At 34.0% G+C, this 20,662-nt stretch overlaps 3 protein-coding genes and 1 long non-coding RNA gene across 8 annotated transcripts in view; 3 read left to right on the top strand and 1 right to left on the bottom strand.

Annotated features, from left to right (window-relative positions):
* The window catches only part of NAP57 (NAP57 homolog), a 2,794-nt gene extending 1,396 nt beyond the window's left edge, over nucleotides 1-1,398 (top strand). Inside the window, 3 exon segments of the mRNA XM_011028998.1 lie at nucleotides 2-148; nucleotides 227-592; nucleotides 1,058-1,398. Of these exon segments, the coding sequence (XP_011027300.1) occupies nucleotides 2-148; nucleotides 227-562 (483 nt within the window). The 3' untranslated portion in view covers nucleotides 563-592; nucleotides 1,058-1,398.
* On the bottom strand, nucleotides 556-7,719 carry LOC105127634 (uncharacterized). Of its 4 annotated transcripts, none has more exons than XM_011029002.1 (3): nucleotides 7,463-7,719; nucleotides 4,250-7,415; nucleotides 556-3,994 (listed from the first exon to the last, which is right to left on the bottom strand). In XM_011029002.1, the coding sequence occupies exons 1-3, from the start codon at nucleotides 7,598-7,600 to the stop codon at nucleotides 3,441-3,443; spliced, it is 3,858 nt and encodes a 1,285-aa protein (XP_011027304.1). In that variant the 5' UTR covers nucleotides 7,601-7,719; the 3' UTR covers nucleotides 556-3,440. The 4 variants fall into 4 exon arrangements, with proteins under 4 accessions (XP_011027304.1, XP_011027303.1, XP_011027301.1 ...); XM_011029001.1 differs by having other exon boundaries at nucleotides 556-7,091; nucleotides 7,203-7,415; XM_011028999.1 differs by having other exon boundaries at nucleotides 556-7,415.
* Nucleotides 6,911-7,958, top strand: LOC105127636 (uncharacterized). Of its 2 annotated transcripts, none has more exons than XR_842675.1 (3): nucleotides 6,911-6,974; nucleotides 7,451-7,589; nucleotides 7,713-7,958. It is a non-coding gene; the product is annotated as an uncharacterized LOC105127636 (long non-coding RNA). The 2 variants fall into 2 exon arrangements; XR_842676.1 differs by lacking the exon at nucleotides 6,911-6,974 and adding an exon at nucleotides 7,362-7,444 and having other exon boundaries at nucleotides 7,492-7,589.
* A 6,463-nt stretch (nucleotides 7,959-14,421) lies between these two features.
* Nucleotides 14,422-19,168, top strand: SDP1-LIKE (sugar-dependent 1-like protein). Its single transcript, XM_011028997.1, has 3 exons — nucleotides 14,422-16,718; nucleotides 17,531-17,674; nucleotides 18,009-19,168. Exons 1-3 carry the CDS (start codon nucleotides 15,300-15,302, stop codon nucleotides 19,014-19,016), a joined length of 2,571 nt encoding a protein of 856 aa, XP_011027299.1. The 5' UTR covers nucleotides 14,422-15,299; the 3' UTR covers nucleotides 19,017-19,168.
* Nucleotides 19,169-20,662: the final 1,494 nt, after the last annotated feature.

The following is a 20,662-nucleotide window of genomic DNA, read 5'->3' as shown; positions in this document are numbered from 1 at the left end:
TGCTGAACCAGTTGTGAAGGAGATTGGTGAAGAGGAGAAGAAGAAAAAGAACAAGGATGGGGAAGATGGTGAGGGGCGCAAGCGCAAATTGAATGAAAGCTCTGACAGCCCTGCTGCCCAGGTCCCTGCTAAGAAAACTAAAACAGAAGTTGAAAATGAAGAGAGTGTCAAGGATAAGAAGTTGAAGGAAGAGCCTGTGGAGGGACGTGATGATAAGAAGTTGAAGGAAGAGCCTGTGGAGGGACGTGATGATGAGAAAAAGAAGAAGAAGAAGAAAAAGAAGAGTAAAGAGGGCGGCGAGGCTGAAAAGGAAGTGCCAGTGGAGGGAAGTGAAGATGAGAAGAAAGAGAAAAAGAAGAAAAAGAAGAGTAAGGAGGATGCTGAAGTGGGAAATTTAGAAGAAAAGGAGACTGAGAAGTCTGAGAAGAAGAAAAAAAAGAAGAAAGACAAAGAGGCTGAAGAGGCTGCAACCATTGATAATGGCAAAGCTGATGGTGAGTCTGATAAAAGTGAGAAGAAGAAGAAGAAGAAAAAGAAGGACAAAGATGGAGAAGAAGATTAGACAAGAAAGTCCTCAACATTTTATTTTAAGGTAGTAGTTCCTAAATGACTGCTTTTGTTAACTCTACGGCATCTGAAGTACTGTTTGTAGTTTTTGTAATGTTTTCATGTAGTTTAAGCAGAAGCAATTTCCAAAACTGAGGTCTTGTATTGGATTTTTTTTTGGCTGTACAATTTTGCTTTATTCTCTACCGTGTGTTTAATAAATTGTTATTGTTCTCCTTGGCAGTTCATGAAATTGTTCTTGTTAAATTTTGTGGCCGTGTTTTCTCATATTTAACATGTCTGAATTTTATTCGTGTTTCCCATTTTGTACATCTTTGGAAGGATATGAACATGGGGATTTTGTGTGAGAAGGCTGTTGCATGGAGTAAGGGGGGTGGTTGACTCAAATTTGATATGATACTGGCACAGAGATGCATGTTATTCTTATAGATATTTTTGGTGTTTTTACTTCCTAGGTGCAGGCATCATTCTCTTTTTGTTTCTTTTTCAGCTCGATGAATGGTTTAAGGGCATGAGGTTGAGGAAGCTCTACAGGAGATTTCCAGACGCAGCAAAAGAATTGGAGCTTGTTTACCTTGCATGCCCTGGCTACATTCTAAGCTCATCTATTACAGAAATGAGAGGCCGTTTTCTGTAGATAACTTCAGTTTTGGAGTTGCCTCAAACCTTTTCATGGTTCATGCTGGTTCAATCCCTGCAATTTTCTGTCATAATGTGTAATTTGTCATTCTGTGGTTTAGTTAAAGGAATGTTCTTTGTTTGGTTGTTTTTAGCTTATAATGGATGTTTCACAATCTAGATTTCTCACGTAGAGTGAGTTTTGATCGAGCATGAAATCATCAATTAAGACAAATCTCGTTATGGAATAAGCACCAGCCGTTGAACGCATTCTATGCACCAGTACGTGGGATATGTTGAACCGAGCACAGATCAATGGACAACGAGGACGATGGAAAACTTACGGACCTGCCGAGTATCCTTGAGGTTCTTGATACCATCCAAGTTAAATAATTGCTGCGGAAGTTTTATCTCTGCTTTTGCGATTGCTGGTTCTGCAGAATGAGCAGATTGGCAAAAAATTTCTACTCCTATCTGCAGGCTTGAAATGTGATCTGGAGTTCATTTCTTTCCCTTCAACTCCAGCAACTCTGCCGAAAGAGCTTTCTTATGCCGCCCTGTAGATGCTACTCTATTATCTGTCTACAAATGCAATTTTTTTACAGGAGATGAGTGAGTGGAACCCTGATGTTTGTGTCCTGCGTTGACGGGGATCGCAGGCTCCTATAAGTCTTACTTTGCAATCAGGATTCGGGGGTAGTTTGACCATGATATTTGGTTAGCTAACAACCTTTGCACAAGCATGGTGGCCTCTCAATTGTCTAGAAGTCTTGGACGATAGTAACTATAAAATTCAGCTATGAAAAGTAAGAGTTTCCTTTGGCTTTACAGTTTACACTGTAGGATAATCACCCCCACAACAGTCAACAATCAATCAGTTTGCTTGTAAAGGCGTGAAAAAAGGATAATCTCTGGAAAAAAAATGCCAAGCTTAATAGTGAAACTCTACAATCCCTTCCCGATCTTCTCTCATTCGGCAACCTAACCCTTTGGTGTAAAGTCTCCGCCCCATGAATCCATCCCCGCTAGCAAACCCTTCTTTTACTGACAGTGTCGCTACCAAAGACATCTATGTCGACCCCTTAACTTCTCTTTCCCTCCGCTTTCCTTCCCGACACTTCTGTCACCTCTGCATTGCCTACACCCCCAAACCGCCCACCCTCCCGGACCAGAAGTTGCTTGTGATGCTGCAGTTTCACGGTGGTGGGTTTGTGAAGCAATGAATCGGTAGGAAACGATACCTTATATCAGAGAATAGTTAAATTGTGTGATGTTATTGTAATGGCTGTTGGGTATAGTTTGGCACCAGAGACCATGTATCCGGGGGCTTTTGAAGATGGATGGGTTCAAGGTTTTGAATTGGTTTGCAAAACAATCTAATCTGGATGCTTGTGGAAGATTGGGTGCTCAAAGCCATATTTTTTACAGCTGTGGTGCTTCCATGGTTGAGCCTTGGTTGGCTGCTCATGGAGATACTTCCGGGTACCCATTTGGATTAACTTGCCTGTCCTGTTCATCAGGCATCTAATTACATATTGATTTACTATTTACTCACTATTTTTTTTTTTTTTTATGGAGTAGTTTACTCATCATGTATCACAGTAATAGTTGTCCGGAAAAGGATGACAGTAATGTTCAACCTTTTGCTTCTAATGATTTAGCAGATCCTATTCTGGCTACTGGTTTGGCCGAGTTTGAAGAGAATCTTGCCATTAAAGCTCCCAAAAAAAAATATAATCAAGTTTGCTTTCAATAATTCATTATGGTCAAAATTCGATATATTATATTTTATTTTTGACTCATCGACAAAGAAGGAATCCTGTAAGTACACCATACAAGATACATCATTGGTCACAAAACTCTTAATCAGTCTCCACAAGAAACATTCATAAGGCTTTAGAAGTACAATAATGATAGTAGTCCATGCTCCTTTACTATCTTCACTGAATTCATGGCTTTCACGTATTGCTAGAATGCTATCACTTGTATGCATGATAAATCCACTGAGGTTTCTCCTGTGTGATAATTTAACCTGAATCGCTGATGCTACAAAGTGAATAATTATCGGCTAACAGCTTCTTGTTATCTTACCTGCATGTTTTTTGAAACATTGAGATGTAAACTCGTGATGACTTCAATTTTTGTTTTCAATAAAAGAAATCAAGTGGCTGCTGTATGCGGGCAACAGAAAGGAAACACAAGGGCTGTGTTTCATCTTACAGAATAACTCAAAGGGCTGCTGTATCATGTCCTTTTCAACTTCCAATAGGGGTGACTGCCTCAAAGGCTTCTACAAGCAATGACACTTTTCTTTTCCGAGCCGGAGTCAGTTTAGCAACAACCTGTTGAAGTGTATAATCAAGCATCCATTCATCAGCATTTTTCCTACCATCCGTGTCTTGGTGCCTTAAATGAACCTTTTCAGCTTCACTTGCAGGGTCCAAGGGCAGAAATCGTGGCTCCCTTGGATTGAATTTTTTCACCTTTTCCAATGCCTTAACGAATCTCTTGAGGAGGATCACCTTTTTCAGATTGCTCCAGTTTTGCATAGCCAGCTTTGGCTTGTTTCCTGCTTGTGGCATTGGTTTTGCCTTTTCTTGTGCACTGATGTTATCAGAACTGAGCTGCTGTTCTTGTTGATACAGTGTGGTGCTCTCCTCTACTTTTGTGCTGTCAGATTTTCCAAAGCTTTCATTGGTGCCCTCAGAGGAAGATGAGATGAAATGTTCCTCCCCTTCCCCAGCTTTCTTTTCTGCGTGCTCCTGGTCCTGGTCTTGAATTATGTCGCAGGCAACTGATTGATCATCTGTCGAGTCTTCTTGAAATTCTGGAATAGGGATTTGATCAATTGCTTCTTCTACCAGTCTAATGGCTTCAATCTGCTGGAGTTTAATCTTTTGGTTACCCGCATCATCATTATCCAGTGTGTTCATTTCAACCAATTTGATGCCACCATCCCCTTGTTCTTTGTTATCTGCTCCCTCAAGTAATGTCGCATTGCCTGATACCATATGCTTATATATCAAGAACCAGAACTTCATATGTTTCTGCTTTTCATGTGCAGCGTCAGTTGTGCAACCTGGTTCTGAATCGTCAAGCAGGGTGGATCCTTGGAGGAGCTTATTATCTTCTCCAGCAACTTCAGATGATTCCTTTAGTGGCACAGAAACTGAAGATGAAGAAACTACATCGGTATTTGCAATGGAACCCTCATAATCTTTTAGGGTTTGGCTTTTGGGTTCATCTGATTCATCACAAGTTCCGTTGTTTTTGTTATTGATGTCTGACTTTTGGCCGTTTAATCCAAAATCACGATCATGTACCTCTGAGGCAGAAACTGCACTTGCTTCTTTGGCATCCTCTTGGAGGGTTTCCCCATTTATCACAAGTTCCTCACTAGAAGTTGGTAGAACATCAGCTGACTTTGGCAATGGATTGTCACATAATTTGGAATCTGTATCCTCCACCAAACAGTGTCTGACAAAATCAGGCTCATCATCTTTAACAGTGGAATTAGTTTCACCATTACCAAGATTGAAAGCAACAAATTCATTCTTCAACTCTGCAGCAGTGTTCTTTGAAGACGAAGGACTCGATGCTAGATGAATGCAACCGTTTTTTAAACTTGTTTCTTTCACCTCAGAACAAGAACCTCGAATGTGCTCATCCACTTTGTAGAAGTCACTGGGTTGGTCTTGATTCTGTTTGAAGCTTGTTTCAAGGCTTGATGTCTTGCGAAGACTGATTCCAAATACAGTTTCTTTTCCTTCTCTAGATCCTTTGCAGTCAGAGGCACCGGTGCTGGTTTTAACTGGAGTTGTATGAGAAGAAGCTTCTATGTTGGACCTTGGCGAAGTACCAACTTCTGCGGGCAGGGTGACTGTCTCAAATGCTTGTACAAGCAGAGTTACCTTTCTCTTTTGAGCTGGGGCTAGTGTAGAAATAACCTGTTGAAGTGCATGATCAAGCATCCATTCCTCAGAATTTTTTCTCTCTCCCATGGTTTGATGACGCAGATGAACTTTCTCTGCTTCTGGGTCAGCCTCTACATTTAGATTCCCTGGCTTCCGTGGACTGAAGTTCCTCACCTTTTCCAATGCCTTGATGAATCTCTTGAGGATGAGTATTTTTCTCAGATTACTCCAGCTCTTGGGCGTTTGCTGGTTAGACTTGCTTTCCACACTTGATTCTGCCTTCTCATTTTGGAAGGCATTATCAGCTTGGAGCCTCGTTTCTTCTGGTTCCTGCACCATGCTGTCTCCACCTGAATCATAGGAAGTTGAGATGTTCAATTGTCTGTCTTCACCATGATCGTTTTCTGCAATCTTCTTGTCTGAAGTTGCGTCACTAATAACTGATAGATCATCAGTTGGCTGGTCTGGAATTTCTGAGAGTATTCTATCAAATGCTTCTTGCACCAACTTAATGGCATCACATTGGTATTGCTGAATCTTCCGGCTGCGTTCATCATGATCTTCCTCACCAATGCTGTGATCTGTACTAGAAAAATCCTGAAAAGAACCAGATTTGCTCATGCCAGGCAATGTATTCTCTTCTTCTTCCTCTTCGTTGGCTTCTTTATTAAGATGTGGTCGGGTTCCATCTTCTGCAGCAACACCTGATGCCATATGCTGATATATTAGGTTCCACAATCCCATGGGCTTCTGTTTCTCCCATGGATTTTTGTGGCCTGTATCCACAGTATAATCATGCTCAGAATCTGCACCAAGGAACCTATAATCTTGCACAGCATCTTGGTTCTTTTCTTCACAGGATGCTGTTTCCTCTTGCGATGGCTTACCAATGGAAGCAGAAGAGACCATATTGTCAATTTCTGTGGACTCCACGAATCTATTCAGGCTTAGGCTACTGGGTTTATTGACTCGTTCATCAGCTACACTTGTTGAATCATTTTCCTTTGCAGTGTTCAATTGTGAATCACCTTTAAATGCATTCAAGTTCAAACTAGCAATTCTACCTTCATCAGCTTCTTCTGGAAGAGTTTGGTTCTCAGTGACACTTATTACATTTCTGTAATCTTTTTCATCTCCTCCGTGAGCACTCTTTGACTCTGCTCTTGGCCCAGCTTTTCTGCCAATGGACGATGAGACGGCCATCTTGTCATGGGCTGTTTCTAGAACTGCCAAGTCTCCACAAGATGCCGATTGACTTGTCTGTGTTCCCTTCTTTGAAATACCAGAATGCTTCGCTCTTCGAGAGGATCGACTTTCTGATTTCATGCTTTTTTGGGTCTTTAACAGACGTCGCCTCATTGATACAAAGCGTTTAAGCGGAGGTACATCAGAACGGCGATTGTCATGAAGTGAGCAGTAACTGTATGGACAAACCTTCAAGATCGAATTTCCTTCAGATTCACTTCCTCCTGGTTGCAGCTCAAGATGATTTGGAAACTTGGAGTCTTTGATGGCCGAAGAACAGGTGGTTTTTTGGATGCTTGAGTCTGGAATTTGAGAACGCTTTGTTCTGAAGCTCGCCACTTTTGTGAAGATCCTTACAGGTCTCAATGTGGAAGGTCTTGTCAGAACTCTCATAGAGTAGTTACCAGAAGAAGCTAAATTCTGCTTTGAATTACTTGATTTTTTCCTATCCTCGTTGTTGCTAATCAAAGTAGATTCAAGATGGGGACTTGCCTGAAAATGAACATTCCTCCCATCAGAACAGTTTTTTGCCTCCAAATAATCCACCGATGCATCCGCATCACTTGCAAAAACAATGGAAGATCTGTCGGCAAGCTTCATTGATCTTGACCTCCTCATTTTTTTCTTCAGGTCAGTTCCTCCAGAAGATTTCCTTATCGAAGGTCTCCTGAATTTTATACTAGACAACCTTGTCAAACTCTTTGCCGGCTTAAAACTAGATCGTCTTGCCAAAGTTCTTGCTGATTTCTGCATGGAAAAGGCAATAATTTGGCTTACTATATTTAACATTTCAATTACTTGAAACACTGCTACCGAAACTTCTTTTTTTAATGGAAAAAAAGGGGGTGGGGGACTTGCCTGCAAATTCTCTCTCTTTGCATTTGAAGAAGTGGTGGTCCTCATATAATTTGGTGACATGCCTGAATGTTGTGAGCTTGCTGCGTCAATAGACAGGACAGAAACATCATCATATTGAATTTTGGCTTGTCTTGTGATGCGCTTCAAGCTTGGCAATCTTGCAAGCTTGAATGATCTTAGCTTCTTTACTTTCCTCGCCAGCTCTCTTCCTGCCTCGTTGCTAATATCTTCTTTCTGGTAACATCCAGCTCTCTTCCTGCCTCGTTGCTAATATTTTCTTTCTGGTAACATGATGAGGATGACGACGATGACGATGACGATTTGCTGCTCATACATGAACTTTCAGATGAGAAGGAATAATCAGAGTCAAATTCAGCTCCAAGCTTGGTAGGCATCATCTTTAAAATCTTAAAAGAAGAAGGATTTGGTTTTTTGAGACAAAAGAAAGTAAATAAGAAGAGTTTTTTTCTTTCTGTTCTTTTATTTTCGGATGGACATCACCGGTTTTAGGAGGATTTGCAAGGTGCCACCATGAAAACAAGTTGGTACAAGGGAAGAAATGAGATCACTAGAAGTTATCATGGATTCCAAAGCTATGCTATGGCTGTGTCTGGTTGTTTTTTACTTATTGACTTCATTTTTTAAAATTTCAACTTTCAAGAAGGATGTCATCTTGGAATGAGATTTGCAGAGGCGCTTTGACTTGTATTAGCTATTGACTTGGCTTTAATGGAATTGACGGGTTCTTCCTTTTGAGGATGGTAGGATTCATAATGTGGCAGCATTTTTGTTCCATTTCTTTACACTTTACATGCAAATACTGTATAAGCCGATAATTAGTGACTTTTAGATGTCTCATTCACCATTGAAGCACCGGTCCGCTGGACAAGTTGACGAGAAAATTTAAGATTTAAAATTTAAGGTGTGCCGGGTTTTAAATTGAATTGAAAACAATATTAATTCAATAAAACTTGATAGATCAATCAGGTTAATTTCAAGTGATTTTTTAAAAAGAACTATTAAAAAAAACTAGAAAATATTTTAATAAAAATACTTAATCTAGAGGTAATAACCTGCAAGGTAATCTAATGAGTTGGTAAATCATTTTTTTTTTTTACTTTGTGTTTAGATTGGCTGTTAAGTTGTAAAATTAATGTGGTACACCCACGATATTAATAGTCTATTTAGCATTCTAGCAGAGGTTATTTTTTAAAAAATATTTTATTTAAAAAAATTCTGCATAAAAATTTAATTTTTAAAAAAATATTTTTAAAATATATAAACTCTAACAGACAAAAGTTTCCACATGCTTTGTCAAAAATATTGTTATTTTCAGCTTTTATGGATGTTCTTAAGACGATGACGATGGCGACTATATATATATATATATATATTCGTTTTAAAAAACATTTATAATAAAATAAATCACTTCACATAATAAAACAGGTTTGTTTGCTTTCCTATTGGATTTGATTCGGAAATAAAGATTTAGGAAAGAAATATCTCATAAACACATCAATTTCGATTCGATTTCTTTCATGAAATTTGGTTAAGAAATATTATTACTATAAAAACAAAAAGCGTTCATTACTTAATTAACATTACATCCAAATTTTTTAAAAATGTGTTTATATAAATAAATAAATAAAATTGATTGGTTAGCTGGCGACAAGATGTGGTTTGGGATTCTAGAGTCTTGACTGTTGTGAGCCCAAAGGAGTGTAGGAGGGGGGGCATGGAAGATGAAACCGCGTAGGACTTTCCTGAGTGGGCCCACTCCGAAGTTGCTGAACATGGGACCAGTCATGAGTTCAACCGCAATTGTCGGAGATCGGACGGTGTGATTGGAGTTGTTGGATTGGCCCTGTAGTCATATTTTTCCAGATCCACACTTGCTCTAGATTAGTCAGTTGGCTAAGGCGGTGTTTGGAAATATAATACGGCAGTGAATTAAAATATTTTTAGTTTAAAAAAATTATTTTTGATAACAATAAATTAAAATAATCTAAAAATATAGATAAAAAATAATTTTAAACCAAAAAAAAATCTAAATTTTCATAAGCGGTTTCCTATTCATGTCATATGTTTGAATATAGGAGATGCAAAGATACGGTTTCCTTTCTTCTTCTATACGCCAATTTAAATATTGCAATTTCGAGCCGATGGAATTTATATGAATTTTAATATAAAATAAATACAAAGCAGTCTTTATAAATAAAAAATAGGTTAGTTTATAAATAAATACAAAGCAGTCTTTATAAATAAATAAAAAATAGGTTAGTTTATATTTAAAGAATCAAAGCTTAAGATGTAATTATACGTGAAGTCGGTAAAGAAAATATAATTTTTTTCGTGGGATATGCTGTTTAATTAATCCAGGCAATTCTTGTGAAATTCATATGTGAGTAACTTGCAATAGACAGGAAGTTTGTGTTTCTTCTACAAGTCAAACAAGATTATATTCACTATGGCGTCGAGCATGGAGGAATCCAATAGAATGAACTTCAGTGAAGTTAAAAAATCTTCCCCCTATCAAAGTATAATTTTAAAATCCACGTATACATATGCAAGGGGATTGATTCAAGTTCTTTTATAAGAGAATCCATTCAATAAATAATTGTTATTTTATTAATTTGCACTTCATTCATTCATTAAATAGCCTCATAAAATTTATATTTCAGAATCTAACATAGCTTCAAGCTAAATTAATTTTGATATTAGTCTGATGAAGTAGACTCATGACTTGGTTGATTTGATCTAATAAAATTTTACTAGGTTGGTATTAAGAATTATTTTTAAATAAAATGATATAATTTTAAATAAAAATAATAGATATGAGTTTAATAACCCGCAAATTAATCTAATAACTATTACTCTTTTAAAAATCAATGTCAAGCCAAGTCTAACAACTATAAGACCAATTCATGCATGTGATTAGGAAAACATAATTGGAATTGTAATTGGTTAATTTGTTTGGTATTTTGATATATGATATTTTTTAAAAGTATTTTTTATTTAAAAATATATTGAGATGATTTTTTCAGATTTTTAATTTAATTTTGATATTTTCATATTAAAACAATTAAAAAGCACTGTAAAAACATAAAATTTATTCTTTTTAAGTAAAACAAATTCTTAAAGCACATCTAAAAATAAAAACTACTTCTAGACATTCACTAAAAACACCCATAGATTTAATTTAAGAACCCTAAACATGGATAAACTAGAATCCAGCCCAAAAAAGAATTCCTTGCAAACCAGTGGTTCCCATTCCAAAACAGCACCAAGCCCAGTAAGAAAACACGGCCCATGGTATCTATTTGACTCTATTTATGTCTTCTAAATCTTAAATTTTTTATTTCGAGGAAATATATGCCTTGAAAATATTTTTCTATCCATTTAATCTTTCAATAACTTCCTTCCTTTTTATTAAATAAATCCAATTGCACATCATTAAATATTTATTTAACATGTTATTGAAATAATTTTCCATTGTTAACCTGACAATATCATACGTCAATATTATTTTCAATAAGCTAAAAACACTCTTTATTTTATTTATTAGTGAATGCTATTTTCATTTTCTTTTTTATTAAAAAAATATAAGAAGGAAATCAATTTAATTTAAAATTTTAATTTAAAATAGCAAATCAATACTAATTTCGTGCCAAATTTTATCAGGCATTTATCTTCTTGTTCATTTTAAGATTTATTTTATTTTATTTTATTTTATTATCAAATTTTGAAATACAAGGAAAACATATTAGTGATTTTTTAATAGTTAATGTATTAAAAATATAATTTCCAACAACTCATTTTCACAAGTATAATTCCACGTAGAGTTATACCTAGTGAAGTGTGGTCTTTAAGCGTCAATAACATCTCAGCTTTATGTAGACTTTTTTATGTAAAGAAACAGAAATAGAAAAAATCTGAGATCCAGTTACCAAATATTCAACTAATAATTTAAATAATATAAATAAAATATTATAACAACAATAAATAAAAATATAACAAAAAAAATTGAAATGAGTGCATCCAAAGTATTAAAAAACTAATGTTGGAAGGCAAAAATGAAATAAAAAAAGAAGAAGGAAAACACTCCAGTTAAATTGGATTAACTCACAAATATTGTGACACTGAACATAAGATTTGAAATAATTTTATATATAAAAAGTAGGGGGGAAAGGATCATTTAAAAGGAAAGGGAAAAAAACATGAAAATTAATTTTAAATTGAATGTTGAAATTAAAATAAATATATTAGAAAAAACTAAAGTCAACCCACGTTAGCTTTTGAAATTGTTGACTTTAGTCATGAATCTAAGACTAATCTGGTAGAAATAAAAAAAAAATAACAAAGAAAATATATATAAAAAAGATAAAAAAACAAAACATTAGCTTAAAAAAATATAAATAAACCAAAGGAAACCTCTTAAATCTAGTTAAATCTTTAAAATTTGTAGCTCATGAAATCCTATACTCAAGTTGAATCAAGAAATTTAATCTCCAGTCAATTTAATTTTGAAAGATAGAATAATAAAAAAATTATCAATTTTAAAAACTTGTAAAAGCAAAAAATAAATGGCAATAAAAAAATAAAGATCAAATTTGATATAAAAAACTCCATAGAGGATAAAATTATAAAATAAATATAAAAAATAATCTTAAATAAAAAAAATAACAATAAAAAAATTGAAACCGAATATGAAAGATTAAAAAAATAAAAGGTGATGAAATTAAAAAAAAACATTTATAATTTTATGATGCAAGCATGTTTTATTTTTATTTTTTTTAAAAAAAAACATTATAGACATATATTCATTTGCACTATTCACTGAATTACTATAATATCGAAGTTTTTTCATAATACTTAATAACATTATCAAATTGATTAGAAAAAAATAACTTATTTTTCATTTTAAAAGCATAGTAAAATAACCAAAATGCTCTTGAAAGTAGAAAATAAAAATAAAACTAGCATCCAAAGATTTTTTTTTGTATTTTTACAATGGTGTTTTCATTATTATCAAGTTAGATAAGGGAAGGTTTGATATTTAAATAAATATAAAAAAAATATTAATAAAACAAAGGCATAATGAAAGGACCAAAATGCTTATAAAAGAAAAAAAAGAGCTACCAAAGGTTTTTTTGTGTTTTTAATTGATTTTTTTTATTATTATTATCATATTAATTGGTGGATAATTTGGTATTTAATTATATACAATAAAAAAAATTAAAAAATAATCGGCATATACAATACATGAATCAATATGTGGAGAGTGCCAACACTGCAACATGTATTGTGCTTTTTGACATCCAAAATCTTCTTTCTACCATATTATTAGAAGTGTTACAATGTTTTTTTTTTTTAGGTGACACGTGTGATTCATAATGACATGTTTTGCTATTGTTGATTCTTTCTTCCCCCCTCTTTTCTTTATACTCCCCTTGATTTTCTTGCTAGTCATGCAAGAATTTATAGTTATTCTTTAATCTATGGGGATTTTTACTTTGTTTTTTTTTATTTTAATTTTTAATTTTTTTTATTGGATTTTTTTTTGTAAAATTTTAATTTATTTTCAATTTAATTATTCAATCCTAATTTTTTATATGTTATTGTTTATAGTTTAATCCTTATTCTTTTTATTTTTTTTGTTTGCCGTTATGTTAAATTGATTTTTCTTTTCAATTTATTCATATTTTATGTCAACTTTGACCTTCATTCATGTAATTAATATTTTTTGTTTTAAATCTTTTTGTATTTTATGTCAACTTTGACCTTCATTCATGTAATTAATATTTTTTTTTAAATCTTTTTGTATAATTTTTTTTTTAATTTCATCCTTTAATATTTGATTGATTAAGAATTAAATTTAATTTCATCTTTTAATATTTGATTGATTAATAATTAAATTCCATAGTTTTTCTATATAGAATGCTTTAGGTGAGTTATGGGTTTGAAAAGTTAATTCAAGTTTATCTTATTTTTTTAATGATTTTTGTGATTTTCTTCAATTTTTTATATCAGGTTATTTCAATTTCATTATCTAAATTATAGACTTGACAAGATAATTCAGATTGATTTGACCTTGATTAATGGAGTTATAAGTTTATTATGTTAACTTGAGATGATTATGACTGATTTTTTTAGATATTTTTTTTGTTATTTTGTCATTTTATATTTATGAGCTGAAAATTGAATTATATTGTTTGTTTTGTTTTTGTTTTTTTCTTAGGTTATCTTGATTTTTTTAAAATATTCATCTATTGTTGTTGTTTTTTTTCTATATCTAATTAAAAAAATAATTTATTTAATATAGCTGAGTTTATGATGCAAAACACATATTTTTTTAATAAAAAATATATTTAAAATATTTAAATATTATTTTTTAAACAATAAAAAAATATTGTATCCTTGCGGCTTAGCGTGAAACCACACCTAAGTAAGTAAATATAACTAGATAAGAGATATTTGTTTTACTTTTTTAAGGCATCTAAAGCAACAAACAACTGTCAACTAATAATAGAAAAAAAAAAAAAAGAAGAAGAAATTGTTTCGTCCAAACCACCCCTTGCTTTTCAAGAGTGATTTTACTTCCCCTTTTATGTATTTGTATTTTAAAAAATTATTAAATTGATATTTTTTAATAATTTTAATATTAAAAAAATCTAAAATAAAAATTAATTTAAATAAAATTTTAAATTAAAAGTATTTCATAACCAAATCTTTTTTCACATATATTTAGCCACAGTTTATTTTTTATTTTTAAAATTTTTTTAATTTTTTTTTAATTTTTTTTTTAATTTTTTTTTATATTTTTAAGTATATTTTAAAAATATTTTTAAAATTTTTATTATTTTTTATATTTAATTAATTATTTTTATATTTTTAAGTTATTCTAATGCATTAATATTAACAATAATTTTTTTAAAATAAAAAATATTATTTAATATATTTTAAAATAAATATTACTTAAGAAAACAATAAATTTACTCTCAAATAAATTTTTAGTCTATTTAAAAATACGGTACAAACCATGTTTTTGTATTTTTTATATATTCAAATCAATTTAATATATATATTTTTAAATATGTTATTTTAATATGTTTTTAAATAAAAATTACTTTAAATTATAATTATAGCCACAGCTCAATCTCACTCAAGCCAACAGTCCCGATCATTTGAAGACTCAACTCCAATTATCCGATGGTTAAAACAAATGTTTCTTTTCTTCCAATCGCGTCATCATTCAATATAGTTTTCTTTCCCTTATCCGCCTTTGATTGCAAGAGTCAATGTCAGAGCCATCTCCCCCTCCTTGCTCAATCTTTACGTAACTATATGGATATCCTTATCCGCTTCTAACATTTCCCAAAACTCCGATCCTGTATTTATTGTATTCATTTCACCCGTCTCTCTTTCCTTGCCGAACGAAAACAAAGTCTCAATCTTTCATTCTCTGTTTGTCTAAGTCTGTACATTCTTCACTTTCTCGAGTTGGGTGAGTTTCTTGAATTTGGTTTCTTGGGTTTGATTTTGTTTTTCAAGTGGATATTGCTATTTATTGGGCGGTGATATTGAGACCCTTTTGTTAGTTTTGCATTTTGGTTTTTGAGGTGGATGTCATTTTTTTAGGGGTTTTAGGGTTTGGTTATTGAAAACTCATATGGCAAGGTTGGCTTCTGGCAATCTGGATTTATAAGATTCTGTTTTTCTTGTTGACACAGTACAGGATCAAAAGGGTTGGATTTTTGTTACTTGTCAATATCTTCTTATTTTGTGATAGCTAGTCCTTTTGCATAAGGATTGCATATCTTTATTCTGTTTACTTCATTGCCTCTCTATATATTGCCATCCTATCCGGGGAGAGACAGATTCAATTGTTTTATTGTCCATCTCATTCTCATTAGAATCAAAGTCTTGACATACAATCCTTTCACAATTGTGAAATTTGATTCCTTAGTGACCATCTATTGTAGCTGCTTCATTTTTGTTTCGTACAAGCTAATTCTGTAGTTAGATTTGAGCTTTGACAAAAGAAGGCCCCGCTTCCAATTTCAGACCACTTTCTTGTTTTGGTTTTAGCTATAAGATATGGATATAAGCAACGAGGCCAGTGTTGACCCTTTCAAAATCGGACCTTCATCGATCATTGGTAGGACAATTGCTTTCAGAGTTCTGTTCTGTAAATCAATCTCACATTTGAGGCAAAAAATCTTTCATGTGTTGTTGAATTACATTTATAGATTTGGTGAATTTGTGACGCCTATGTTATCATGGTTTCATCCAAGGAATCCACAAGGGATATTGGCCATGATGACGATAATTGCATTTTTATTGAAAAGATACGCGAATGTTAAATTGAGGGCCGAAACAGCATATAGGAGGAAATTTTGGAGGAATACGATGAGAACTGCGTTGACATACGAGGAGTGGTTTCATGCTGCTAAAATGCTTGATAAAGAGAACCCAAAGATGCACGAATGTGATCTTTATGATGAAGAACTAGTCAGGAACAAGCTTCAAGAGCTCCACCACCGTCGCCAAGAGGGATCTCTCAGAGATATAATCTTTTTTATGAGAGCTGATCTTGTAAGAAATCTCGGTAATATGTGTAACCCTGAGCTTCACAAGGGTAGGCTTCAAGTGCCGAAGCTCATAAAGGAATATATCGACGAGGTCTCAACTCAGTTAAGAATGGTTTGTGACTCCGATTCAGAGGAGCTTTCATTGGAAGAAAAGCTTGCTTTCATGCATGAAACAAGACATGCTTTTGGGAGAACAGCTTTGCTTCTGAGTGGAGGTGCTTCACTTGGAGCGTTTCATGTGGGTGTAGTTAAAACACTGGTGAAGCACAAGCTTATGCCCCGAATAATTGCTGGTTCTAGTGTGGGGTCAATTATGTGTTCAGTTGTTGCCACCAGATCGTGGCCAGAGCTGCAAAGTTTTTTTGAGGATTCCTGGCACTCATTGCAGTTTTTTGATCAATTGGGTGGAATTTTCACTGTTGTTAAGAGGGTCATGAGACAAGGAGTTGTTCATGAAATCCGGCAGTTGCAATGGATGTTAAGAAATCTTACAAGTAATCTTACATTTCAAGAAGCTTATGACATGACAGGTCGAATTCTTGGGATCACAGTTTGCTCACCTAGGAAGCATGAGCCCCCTAGATGCCTTAATTACCTTACTTCCCCTCATGTTGTTATATGGAGTGCTGTCACTGCTTCTTGTGCTTTTCCTGGCCTTTTTGAAGCCCAGGAACTAATGGCAAAGGACAGAAGTGGGGAACTTGTGCCTTATCACCCACCCTTTAATCTGGATCCTGAGGAAGGATCTGATGCACCTATGCGTAGGTGGAGGGATGGTAGCCTGGAGATTGATTTACCAATGATACAATTGAAGGAACTATTCAATGTCAATCATTTTATTGTAAGTCAGGCGAATCCTCACATTGCTCCATTGTTGAGACTGAAGGATATAGTCAGGGCATATGGGGGTAGCTTTGCTGCCAAGGTAATGCGCACATTGCTTTAAAATTACCTTTTCTTCTGTCTCATTTGCTCTTGGTGTGTATTTGTTATTATATTTGTCATTGAACATCAAAAGTCTTCTCAAGATGCTTGCTTTTCCTATTTGTCATTGAACTTTACCAGCGTGGTTGTTAATTTACTTTGGAAATGCTTGGTTTTTATTCCGGTGCCTGGATGGAGTGTGAGTCAAAAAATTTGTGTCTATTTAAACTATTTGGATCAATGCCTCATGGATTTTGACTCTACGGTTCATCGTTTTGGTCCTTTTCACCATTAGTCATCTTCTTTTTTAATGTATAGCTATTCCAGTTAGAGGCTGAAAATTCTTTGTAAATCACTCATGACATGTGAACTCTTCATATAAACTCCATACAACAGACTTGACTAATGGTCATGTTTGCTTTGCAGTGGTTTAGGATCTCATAACTAGTGATTCTAGCGATTCAATTGATGGTTGGTTGAGTTGATGTTAAGGAATGCAAGAGGATTGGGGATTTGACTTTTTTCCTTAACAAAATGTTTTCTTTGTTGTTTTAGATTAATAGTTCTAGATGTAGGTTTTGAATACGAGTCAAAATGCAATATCTGGGATAGTGATCGTCTAAGCTGGTAGCCTTTACAAACAGAAGGTGTACTTGCATAGAGATATTTCAGTTATAATGCTTGTTCTCAGTTATAATTCTTGTTTCTTGGTCCTTTCTTGAAGTTGAGTGCTTCTTTTTCATATTTTTCAGCCTTTATCTTTTACAGTTCTGATGTAACAAAAATAATCCATTTTGGCGTTTAACTTTGTAGCTTGCTCATCTCGCTGAGATGGAGGTAAAACACAGATGCAATCAGGTATTGGAACTTGGTTTTCCATTAGGTGGACTTGCCAAGCTTTTTGCTCAAGAATGGGAAGGTGATGTTACTGTTGTTATGCCGGCCACACTTGCTCAGGTACATGTCAAATGAAAATTTTACACCTCAGTAAGGTGGCAGTTAAAACCATGATATCAATTAACCTGGGACCTAGAATTGTAAGGTGTATATATACGTTTCTTAATTAGTGTAAGAATGGTGAAATCAAAAGCTCATCAATCTGTCCATATATGATTTAAAACCCATATTTTCTGATCATATTTCCATGCGTTGTATGGCATGTGAATTAATTACATATTTCTGTGGTCCTTTGTCAAAAAAAGAAAACAGAATTATGCGGAGTGAATTAAAAGACAATCTTTTCCATGGTGACTTGCTGGCTGTTTGAATTCAATTCTTGCTTATGATGCAGTACTCAAAAATTATTCAAAACCCAAATCACTTGGAGCTTCAAAAGGCATCAAACCAAGGCAGAAGGTGTACATGGGAGAAGCTTTCTGCCATAAAAGCTAATTGTGGTATTGAGCTTGCTCTTGATGAGTGTGTTTCTGTTCTGAACCACATGCGTAGACTCAAAAGGAGTGCTGAGAGAGCTGCTGCTGCTTCTCATGGCCAAGCAAGCTCTGCGAGCACATTGAGATTTAGTGCTTCAAAAAGAATTCCTTCTTGGAATTGCATCGCAAGAGAAAACTCAACAGGCTCACTTGAAGAGGACTTCCTTGCTGATGTTGCTTCAACATTCCATCAAGGAGTTGGTGTGGCTGGAGGAACTTCTACTGGTAGGAATTTGAGAACTCAACGCAACCTACATCATGATGGAAGTGATAGTGAATCTGAAAGTGTAGATTTGAATTCTTGGACAAGATCTGGCGGGCCTTTGATGAGGACTACTTCTGCAAATAAGTTCATTGACTTTGTCCAGAGTCTGGATGTAGATTCTGAGCTAAGGAAAGGCTTCATGGCTCATCCTAACTCGCCTGGGGCTCAGATGGGAGGCAGGGATCCATATAATCAGATCTCAAGAGTGACAACCCCTGATAGAAATTCAGATAGTGAGTTTGATCAGAGAGATTTTAGCAATAGAAATTCTACTGGTGGTTCTAGCATTACAGTGACGGAAGGAGATTTTTTGCAGCCTGAAAGAATCCATAACGGGTTTGTGCTGAATATTGTAAAGAAAGAAGATTTGGCACATCCCAATAGGATCCATGATTTGGAGAATTACAATAGTGAAGTTCCTGAATGTGTTCAGCTTGATTGTCCTGAAAAGGACATGGATGCTAGCTCAGAATCGGACTCTGCTGCAGACGAAGACGACTCCCCGGCAACAGATTCCTTGCATAAATCAGCCTCCACTCTTGATCACACAGATGATTCTGTCGTTCATGACATTCAGGAGAAGCATGTCGTGGATGGTTAACTTTGAGTTTCTTCTGCATTACTGTACCAAAATATTGGGTGGAGTTGATTCCCGGGTTACTGTCAGTCAGAGGTTTCTATCACAAAGTGGGAGTTCCATAGATGAGATTTAGAGTATGTTTGTTCTTGTATTTCAAAAGCATTTTTGAAAAAAAAAATTGAATTTTTTTTAAAAAATTTTTGTATTTTTGAAAAAAAAATTGAATTTTTTTTTTAAATTTTTCTTAGTTTCAAATTAGTATTTTATTTTGGTGTTTTTCATAATATTTTGATATGTAGATATAAAAAATAAGTTTTTAAAAATAAAAAGATATCGTTTTAATGTATTTTCAAGTAAAACAAACACTTTAAAAATTAATAGTTTACTCTTGGTAGTGAATTATAGAAAACAATTCAAAGCAATCTGGCAGCATCAGGCTGCTGTTGTAAACTAATTTTGTGCGCATGCATACTATGCAACAATTGTAATCCAAATGCTCAGATTTCAGCAAACGAGATGGAATTTGACCCTCTCTCTATCAAAGCATGTGTATGCTCATGAATGTGTGTTGACTTGAAGTTTATTTGCCGGGAGATCTCCTGTCCACTGGCGACTTGAGTTCATTAGCTTGTTGACTGGATCTTCACCACTCTTGCTAGGCGAAGATATCTGATTCCTTAGAGCCCTTTGTGTGTTGCATTGCATTCAGATTTGAAGGGCTTCATTATAGTCGCTTGGACACGCCCATGCGTACAGGTCCATTATGGTCTAAAACAGGAAAAAAATTAAAGAGTATTTTTTTTTTGGATATTAAAACAGGGAAAAAAAAATCAGAGTCCGAAAAGTAGCAAAATTTAGCTAATAAAATTCACGACTCGTGAATTACATGTGTCACTATAAACTCTTAAACTATTAAATGGTCTAGTAAAGAAAGACAGTGATCTCAAGTGCACATGTAAATGATCTAGTAAAGAAAGATAGAGATCTCAGGTGCACGTGTTAGCGTTTGGAAAGTGTTTGTACTTGTATTTTTAATAGATTTAAATTATTTTTGCTATTTTTTTTGAATTGTTTTAATAATCTGATCTTATAAATAATTTTTAAAAAATAAAAAATATTATTTTAATATATTTTCATATAAAAAAACAGATCAAAAAACTATAAGATGAGTACCTCTAAGTTTCTTTCTTTCTTTCTTCTCTCTTCATTTTTTTTACTATAAGATGAGTACCTCTAAGTTTCTTTATTTCTTTCTTCTGTCTTCTTTTTTAAAAAAAATTGTAATTTATGTCGAGTCATTTAGCAATTTAAAGTCTGCTACTAACTAAATTATATTATTTTTAAAAATATTTTATGAATTATGTTATTTAAAAAAAATAATGTAATAAATTCCAACAAAAACTCGTGAAAATTAAGGTCTGTTAATCTTGATGGGCTCGCTTGGTTGGAATGCTGTCGTTGTTGGAGCATTCGCTTTGCTTTGTGCCGAGTACTATTTCTTGCAATCTAGTCAAGCCGGCCATATTTAAAAAAAAAACCACGCGAAGCCAAGAACGACTAAAGGGGGGGCTGACAAATTGACATGGCAGGATGGCTAGGCCGCCATACTCATCTCCTTTATACAATTCTCATCTCTTTTATACAATTCTCATCTCCTTTTTCTCTCG

The sequence above is a fragment of the Populus euphratica genome, unplaced genomic scaffold (assembly GCF_000495115.2).
Source record: "Populus euphratica unplaced genomic scaffold, PopEup_1.0 scaffold13.1, whole genome shotgun sequence".
In the NCBI taxonomy this organism is placed as follows: domain Eukaryota; kingdom Viridiplantae; phylum Streptophyta; class Magnoliopsida; order Malpighiales; family Salicaceae; genus Populus; species Populus euphratica.
This window is presented reverse-complemented; position numbering and strand designations above follow the sequence as displayed.